Here is a 9,257-nt window from a genome sequence, read left to right on the forward strand (position 1 = left end):
AGACACTGTGTTTCACACCTGTAATCCCAACATTTTGGAAGACTGGGGTGGGAAGATTGCTTGAGCCCAAGAGTTCAAGATCAACCTGGGCAACATAGTGAGACCGTGTCCCTATTTTATAAAAAAGAAAAAGTCTATTAAAAAAAAAATTACAAAAATTAGCCAGGCGTGGTGGTGCGTGCCTGTAATCTCAGCTACTTGGGAGGCTGAGGCATGAGAATCGCTTGAACCTGGGAGGCAGAGGTTACAGTAGGCCAAGATCACGCCATTGCATTCCAGCCTGGGCAACAGCTTGAGACTCTGCCTCAAAAAAAGAAAAGAAAAGAAAAGAATGAAAATAAAAGAAAAGAAAGCAGGCATAGTTTTGTTCTCATGAAGCTCAAGCTCTAGATAATGACATAATCACGTAAGTGAGTAGGTAATTACAAATTGTGATACATTCTGGGAAGGACATCATAAGATGCTAAGAGGAGAATAACATGAGGATTACCAACTATAGACACAGTGAACACGGAGGCTTGTCTAAGGAAATTTGAGGTGAGCCAGGCATGGTGGTGCACACCTTTAGTTCTGACTACTCAGGAGGCTGAGGTGGGAGGATTGCTTGAACCTAGGAGTTTGAGGCTGCAGTGACCTGTGATTGCACCACTGTGCTTCAGCCTGGACAACACAGCCAGAGTCAGACCCCATCTCTTGAAAAAAAAAGTAAAAAGTTGAGTTGAGTTCTGAAGCATAAGCGGGAATTAGGAACACAGAAGAGGAACAGTGCTCCTGACAGTGAGAATAGCACATGCAAAGGCCCTGAGGTGGAAGGTAGAATGGTGTGTTCAAGAAACAAGTGTAGGCTGGGCACGGTGGCTCACATCTGTAATCCCAGCACTTTGGGAGGCCGAGGTGGGCGGATCGCCTGAGGTCAGGAGTTGGAGACCAGCCTGACCAACAGGGTGAAGCCCTGTCTCTGCTAAAAATACAAAATTAGCCAGGCATGGTGGCGCATGCCTGTAACCCCAGCTACTTGGGAGACTGAGACAGGAGAATCGCTTGAACCTGGGAGGTGGAGGTTACAGTGAGGCAAGATCATGCCATTGCACTCCAGCCTGGGCAACAAGAGCAAAACTCCATCTTAAAAAAGAAGGTGGCCAGGCGCAGTGGCTCAAGCCTGTAATCCCAGCACTTTGGGAGGCCGAGACGATCACGAGGTCAGGAGATCGAGACCATCCTGACTAACACGGTGAAACCCCGTCTCTACTAAAAAAAAAATACAAAAACTAGCCAGGAGAGGTGGCGGGCGCCTGTGGTCCCAGCTACTTGGGAGGCTGAGGCAAGAGAATGGCGTAAACCCGGAAGGCGGAGCTTGCAGTGAGCTGAGATCTGGCCACTGCACTCCAGTCCGGGTGACAGAGCGAGACTCCACCTCAAAAAAAAAAAAAAAAAAAGGAAAGAAAAGTGTAGCTATTTCTCTATGGTGGTTTATATGTGTCAGGCACTATTTAATCCCAGGAGGTAGATTTCTATTTGACAAAACCTGAGGAACAGAGAGGCTAATTATCTTGCCCAAGGTCACACAGCTAGTGAGAATGGCTTCTCCATCCCTCCACCCAATACCTTCAAGCACTCTGTCAAAGTGCCTCCTGTCTTGTTTCCCACTCCCTCTTCCCTCCAGATGTGAACATGGAGGCTCCAGATGAGAAGTCCATCATCACCTACGTGGTCTCTTTCTACCACTATTTCTCCAAGATGAAGGCTCTAGCTGTGGAGGGGAAGCGTATCGGGAAGGTATAAGGAGCCAAGGAGTGGGTGAGTGGGAAGCTGGGAGCTGGCGGCAGGCATGGGTGGGATGAGGCTGACCCCCGCTTCCTCTGCTGTGTCAGGTCTTGGATCAGGTGTTGGAGGTGGGTAAGATCATAGAACGCTACGAGGAGCTGGCGGCTGAGCTGCTGGCCTGGATTCACCGCACCGTGGGCCTCATCAGCAACCAGAAATTTGCCAACTCCTTAAGTGGGGTGCAGCAGCAACTCCAGGCTTTCACGGCCTATTGCACGCTAGAGAAGCCTGTCAAGTGAGGCCCAGCTCTGGAGGGAGGGTGGGAAGGGGTGGCATGACGGCAGGGCTCCTGAGCTCATGCCCCTTCAGGTTCCAGGAGAAGGGGAACCTAGAGGTGCTGCTCTTCAGCATCCAGAGCAAACTGCGTGCCTGCAACCGTCGCCTCTTTGTGCCTCGGGAGGGCTGTGGCATCTGGGATATTGACAAGGTAAGGCCACGGATGCAGGGGAGAGGTAGAGTTGCACTGTGGAGTTGTATAGGTTGCACACTGCTCAAGGGAATCATTCACCTTGTAGGCACGATGGATTAGATATTCATTCTGACGGTTTTTCAGTAGTAAAGTGTCATAAAGAAGCAACATGTTTTCCAATTTGCATGAAGTTGCCATAATGCTATGAGTGGCCTCAGACTAAGTCAAGACCATTAAACTGTGGGGAGCTGTCAGAGTCTGACTGCCTCCTCCCATCTCCTGCAGGCATGGGGTGAGCTGGAGAAGGCTGAGCATGAGCGGGAGGCTGCCCTACGGGCTGAGCTGATTCGGCAGGAGAAGCTGGAACTACTGGCACAGAGGTTTGACCACAAGGTGGCTATGAGAGAGAGCTGGCTGAATGAGAACCAGCGTCTGGTCTCGCAGGTACAAGGTGTAGGGCTTGGCTCCGGGGGAAAGGGAGGGAGGGCGGGGCTGATGGTCCTGGGACCAAAGAGGGAGACTTGATCTCCTAGGCAACAGGGAAGAGTTAGATTAGTTTCCTGGTGATAAATGAGGATGGGAAGGGAGACTTGGTCTTCTAAGTCATTGTTGGGTGAGGGGAATGGGCCAGATCTCCAGGGTAATGGGAGAGTGAGGCTGGTCTTCAGGGTAACTAGAAAGGGCAGAATTAGTCTCTTCAGCAATCGGGGGAGTGTTTTAAATGACAAGAGAGGTTGTATCTTGTGTCTAGGGTAACTCAAGAGGATAGAATTGGTTTCCTAAGTAACAGAGTCAGGTAAACCTGGTCCCTAATCTCCAGGATAGGGGAAGCATGGGCCTGTTTCCTGAGTAACAAGTTTAAGGTTAGAGATGTAACAGGAGGGTGGGACTTGTTTCCAGGGTAACTGGAGAGAGTGGGGCTGGTCTCCAGGGAAACAGGAAAGTGGGGTTGGTCTCTAGGGCAACAGAGGAGGTGGGTCTGTTCTCCAGGGTAACTGGGGAAGATTGGGTTGGTCTCCAGGACAACAGGGGAGGGTGGGGTTGATCTCCAGGGTAACTGGAGAGGGTGGCACTGGTCTCCAGGGCTACAAGGGAGGATGGGGCTGGTCTCCAAGGTAACTGTGGAAGATGGGCTGATCTCCAGGGCAACAGGGGAGGGGAGTTGGTCTTTAGAGTAACTGCAGAGGGTGGCGCTGGTCTCCAGGGTAACAAGGGAGGGTGGGGTTGGTCTCCAAGGTAACAGTGGAGGGTGGGGCTGGTCTCCAGGTTACCTGGGTAAGAGGGGAGGGAGGGGCTGGTCTCCAGGATAACTAGGGAGGGCAGGGCCGGTCTCCAAGGTAATGGAGGGGGAGTCCCCAGGGTCACACAGGGTCAAGGTAACAGGTGGACTGCTGAGGCAGCATGGGTGAGTGTCTGGCTCACTGCCCCAGGACAACTTTGGGTATGAGTTGCCCGCAGTGGAGGCAGCCATGAAGAAACACGAAGCGATCGAGGCAGACATTGCAGCCTACGAGGAGCGGGTACAGGGTGTAGCGGAGCTGGCCCAGGCATTGGCGGCCGAAGGCTACTACGATATCCGGCGGGTGGCAGCCCAGCGTGACAGCGTCCTGCGCCAGTGGGCCCTGCTAACTGGGCTTGTGGGTGCCCGGCGGACACGGCTCGAGCAGAACCTGGCCCTGCAGAAGGTCTTCCAGGAGATGGTGTACATGGTGGACTGGATGGAGGAGATGCAGGTGCCAGGCGGGGGCTGCGGATGTGGGTGGAGTGCCAGGAGGGAGGGGAGGATGCAGACGCTGAGAGCATTGACAGACAGCTGGAGCTGGAGAGGGAAGGGCAGAGATAGAAGAAGATAAAGAGAAAGCCAGGAAGACAAAAAGAGAGAACGAGAGAGAGAGTGACAGAAAGATACACAGATGGACAATAGAGGCAGACAAAGAAACAGAATGAGAAAGAGACAGAGATGAATAGAGAAATAGCAAAATGCTGGGCACGGTGGCTCACACGTGTAATCCCAGCATTCTGGGAGGCCGAGGCGGGCAGATCACTTGAGGTCAGGAGTTTCAGACCAGCCTGGCCAACATGGTGGAACCCCCCGTCTACTAAAAATACAGAACAATTAGCTGGGTGTGGTGGCATGTGCCTGTAGTCCCAGCTATTTGGGAGGCTGAGGTTCAAGAATTGCTTGAATCTAGGAGGCAGAGGCTGCAGTGAGCCAAGATGGTGCCACTGCACTCCAGCCTGGATGACAGAATGTGATTCTGTCTAAAAAAAAAAAAAAGAAAGAAAAAAAGAGACAAAAATGAAAAAAAGACATGGAGATATAGAGACAGAGTAAGCCTCAGAGTAAGGATGCAGACAGAGAGAGTGACAGTTTGAGAGAGGGGGAGAGAAATCAGAGAGATAGAGGGGGAGGCAGACACAAAGGTGACAACGAAAATCTACATGGCTACAGAGAAAGACACAGGAAGATGGGAATCAGTTTGAGAGAGAGAAAGACCTACCAGATCTAGAGAGAGATGAGACAATAAAGATAGAAGCTAGCTGGGCATGGTGGCTTACACCTGTGGTACCAGCACTTTGGGAGGCCGAGGTAGGCAGATTGCTTGAGCCCCAGAGTTTGAGACCAGCCTGGTCAACATAGTGAGATCCTGTCAAAAAAACAAACACAAGGCCGGGCGCGGTGGCTCACGCCTGTAATCCCACCACTTTAGGAGGCCGAGGCGGGTGGATCACGAGGTCAGGAGATGGAGACCATCCTGGCTAACACGGTGAAACCTCGTCTCTACTAAAAAATACAAAAAAAAAAAAAAAAAAAAACTAGCCGGGCAAGGTGGCGGGCGCCTGTAGTCCCAGCTACTCGGGAGGCTGAGGCAGGAGAATGGCATAAACCCAGGAGGCGGAGCTTGCAGTGAGCCGATATCCGGCCACCACACTCCAGCCTGGGCGACAGAGCGAGACTCCATCTCAAAAAAAAAAAAAAACCACACAAAAACAAAAACTACCTAGGTGTGGTGGTGTGCCCTTGTAGTCCCAGCTACTCTGAAGTGGGAGGATCACTTGAGCCCAGGAGGTTGAGGCTGTGTGAGCCATGATTGCATCACTACACTCCAGCCTGGGTGACAGAGCGAGATCCTGTCTCAAAAAAAAAAGAAGTCGGGTGCGGTGGCTCACACCGGTAATCCCAGCACTTTGGAAGGCCAAGGCAGGCGGATCATCTGAGGTCAGGAGTTCGAGACCAGCCTGACCAACATGGCAAAACCCCGTCTCTACTAAAACATCAAAAAATTAGCTGGGCAAGGTACATCCACTCGGGAGGCAGGAGAATCGCTTGAACCCAGGAGGCGGAGCTTGCAGTGAGCCGAGATCGTACCACTGCACTCCAACCTGGGCGACAGAGCCAGACTCTGTCTCAAAAAAAGAAGAAGAGGAAAAAAACAAAAAGAAGGAAAAGAAGGAAGGAAGGAAGGAAGATACAGACAGAAAGAGAAAGGGGTAGAAATGTAGAAAGAGAGATGCAGAGAGAGATGGAGACAAAGATGTATAGACAAGAAAGACATGGAAGCAGAGACTGAGCTACTGTGACAGAGACAGAGCCCAGAAATGTCGAGTCCACGAGAGATGGAAACATTCAGAGAGAGGCAGGTAGAGAAAGAGGGAGACAGAGACAGAACACCATTGCTAGCTGTGAGAGCCAACAACAGCCAGGGCTCGGCTTTTTTCTTTCTGATGAGGAAACTGAGGCCCAGGCCACAGAGCTGGTATAAGAGGGTCTTGAGGCTTGTCCATATCTCTCCAAGATGGGTCAGAGTCGAGAGTGACAGGGCAGAGCAGCAGGGGCTGGCACAGGCGATAGGGGAGAGGCGAGTGGCCAGGGCAGTGCCAGAGGTGTGCTCAGTGCTGTCCCCGCTTGTAGGCTCAGCTGCTGTCCCCGGAGTGTGGGCAGCACCTGGTGGAGGCAGACGACCTGTTGCAGAAGCATGGACTGCTGGAGGGAGACATTGTGGCCCAGAGCGAGCGGGTGGAGGCACTCAATGCCGCTGCCCTGCGCTTCTCCCAGCTGCAGGGTGAGTCTTGGGGCTGGGGCTGGGGCTGGGGCTGGGGTTGGAGACTCTTGGGACTGTTGCCGATAGAGGCAAGAGTGACTCCTGAGAAAACAGTGAGCTCCTTGTCCTTCGAGGCATTTAAGCAGAGCCTAAGATCACATTCCATTAAGGAAGCCATGGGGAGAATCAATGCCCTGAGTGGCAGGATGGACCACTCGACCTCTTCCTGCTTTAGATTCTACAGTAATAACCTACATTTATTGAGCACTTGTTGTGTGCCAAGCCCTTCACAGATTGCTCTCAATGAATACCATTTAAAAAGACCTGTGTGTTGGCTGGGTGTGGTGGCTCACGCCTGTAATCCTAGCAGTCTGGGAGGCCTAGGCGGGTGGATCACCTGAGGTCAGGAGTTCAAGACCAGCCTGACCAACATAGTGAAACCCCGTCTCTATTAAAAATACAAAAAACAATTAGCCAGGCATGGTGGCATGTGCCTGTAATCCCAGCTACCTGGAAGCCTGAGGCAGGAGAATCGCTGGATCCCCAGGAAGTGGAGGCTGCAGTGAGCTGAGATCCTGCCACTGGCACTCCAGCCTGGGCGACAGAGCAAGACTTCCTCTCAAAAAATAAATAAATAAAATGAAATAAAATAAAAAGACCTGTGCAGGCTGGGCACGGTGGCTCATGCCTATAATTCCAACACTTTGGGAGGCCAAGGCAGGAGGATCACTTGAGCCCAGGAATTCAAGACCAGCCTGGCCAACATAGAAAGACCTCATCTCTACCAAAATAAATAAATAAATAAATAAATAAGCCAGGCATGGTGATACATGCCTGTGGTTGTGGTGCCAGCTACTTGGAGGCTGAGGGAGGAGGCTCACTTGAGTCTAAGAATTGGAGGCTTCAGTGAGCCATGATCATGCCACTGCACTCCAGCCTGGGTGACACAGTGAGATCCTGTCTCTTAAAAAACAAACAAGAAAACCTATGCTAAGTAATGTTAATCAGGGCCTGTTTAACCACAAGTGATAGAAACTCAGTTCAAATGGCTTAAGGTGAAAAGAGGAGTGGACTGGCTAACGTAACCAAAATGTTCAGGGAAGCCTAGGCAACATGGCGAAACCCTGTCTCTACCAAAAATACAAAAATTAGCTAGGCATGGTGGTGCATGCCTGTAGTCCCAGCTACTCCAGAGGCTGAGGTGGGAGAATCACCTGAACCTGGGAAGTCGAGGCTGCAGTAAGCCAAGACTGTGTCACTACACTCCAGCCTGGGCAACTGGACTGAGACCCTGTCACCAAAAAAAAAAAAAAAAAAAAAGTCTGGGGAAGGGTGGGTTTTACTTCAGGCATGGCTGGATCCAGGTGTGGCTCAAGGGTGCTTTTAGGACTCCATCTGAGACCAGGCATGGTGTCTCATGCTTGTAATTCCAGGGCTTTGGGACGCCAAGATGGGAGGATTGCTTAAGGCCAGGAGTTTTGGGCAACATAGCGAGACCCCATCTCTATATCAAAAAAGAAAAAGACTCAGGCCAGGCTTGGTGGCTCATGCCTGTAATCCTAACACTTATGTGTTAGGTGTTAGGAAGGCCGAGGCAGGCGGATCACTTGAGGTTAGGCTATGGCCAACATGGTGAAACCCCATCTCTTCTACAAATGCAAAAAAAATTAGCCAGGCATAGTGGTACACACCTGTAATCCTAGCTACTCGGGAGGCTGAGGTGGGAAGATTGCTTGAACCCAGGATGCAGAGGTTTCAGTCAGCCAAGATCGTACCACCAGGCACACTCCAGCCTGGGTGACAGAGTGAGACTCCTTCTCAAAACATAAACAAAAGACTCTATTTCTCTCGTCTCTCTCCATCTCTCGTCTCTGTGTTGGTGTCACTGCCGAGCAGTCCTGCCCCTTTTGGTATAAATCTGGGATCATTCAGCCCTAGGTATACATCCTAACAGGTTATCAGAGCCAATGGGACACAGGCCCCTTTCTCCCAAGAGTTCTAACAAAAAGTCTTAGGAGAGCTTGCATTGGTTCACAGTGGATTCCATCATTGCTCAGCCAATCACTGTGGCCCCAGGGTATGCAGGGATCTAATTGGCCACATGCATGTGACACACCTATCCCAGGGCCAGGAGTGGGGTTAGCCCATTCCAAAGACAGACTGAAAAAAGAGGAGAAAGGGATGCCCTTACCAGACACAGGGCCATGGATGCTGATAGGCAAAACCAAGACTGGCTCTAATAAGGTTCCTGTCTTACTTATGTCAATGCCCTCCAGCCAGAGACCACCAGGAGTCCCTCTGTGGTCAAAGCAAGTTGGGTTTGGTGGCTCTTTACACACACCATGGGGAGCTGTGGGGCATCTCAGCAAGAAAGTGTGATGGGGGGCCGGGCGCGGTGGCTCTTACCTGTAATCCCAGCACTTTGGGAGGCCAAGGTAGGTGGATCCCATGAGGTCAGGAGTTCGAGACCAGCCTGGCCAACATGGTGAAACCCCATCTGTACTGAAAATACAAAAAATTAGCTGGGCATGGTGACGCGTGCCTGTAATCCCAGCAACCCAGAAAGCTGAGGCAGGAGAATTGTTTGAATCTGGGAGGTGGAAGTTGCCATGAGCCTAGATCATGCCACTGCACACCAGCCTGAGCAACAGAGTGAGACCCCATCTCAAATAAGAGACCCCATCTCAAATAAATATATATATATGACTGGGGGCTTATTGTAGGATTTGGGCTTGTGTTAGGTGATTTGGAAGATGATTCAGTGTAGTGAGTTGTGCTGTGGATTTGATGATGTCAGAATATGGGGGTGACTAGGTGATTGGGCATCTTAATCATTTTGATCTAGGTGGTGGGAGGAACAGAAGGAGGCTGTTGCAGTCATTGGCAGCTGTCATTCATTCATCTTAGCCAGCGACGGGGATGCATGGTCATTTTTTCTTTTTTTTTTTTTTTTTTGAGACGGAGTCTCACTCTATCGCACA

At 51.1% G+C, this 9,257-nt stretch overlaps 1 protein-coding gene across 1 annotated transcript in view; it reads left to right on the plus strand.

Annotated features, from left to right (window-relative positions):
• Nucleotides 1-9,257, plus strand: part of SPTBN4 (spectrin, beta, non-erythrocytic 4) — a 118,939-nt gene that overhangs the window by 51,657 nt on the left and 58,025 nt on the right. Inside the window, exons 7-12 of the mRNA XM_011952541.1 lie at nucleotides 1,664-1,776; nucleotides 1,872-2,059; nucleotides 2,134-2,251; nucleotides 2,519-2,677; nucleotides 3,664-3,966; nucleotides 6,147-6,297. Of these exons, the coding sequence (XP_011807931.1) occupies nucleotides 1,664-1,776; nucleotides 1,872-2,059; nucleotides 2,134-2,251; nucleotides 2,519-2,677; nucleotides 3,664-3,966; nucleotides 6,147-6,297 (1,032 nt within the window). The remainder of the gene's footprint in view (nucleotides 1-1,663; nucleotides 1,777-1,871; nucleotides 2,060-2,133; nucleotides 2,252-2,518; nucleotides 2,678-3,663; nucleotides 3,967-6,146; nucleotides 6,298-9,257) is intronic.

Source organism: Colobus angolensis, unplaced genomic scaffold, assembly GCF_000951035.1.
Source record: "Colobus angolensis palliatus isolate OR3802 unplaced genomic scaffold, Cang.pa_1.0 Scaffold34, whole genome shotgun sequence".
Taxonomy (NCBI): domain Eukaryota; kingdom Metazoa; phylum Chordata; class Mammalia; order Primates; family Cercopithecidae; genus Colobus; species Colobus angolensis.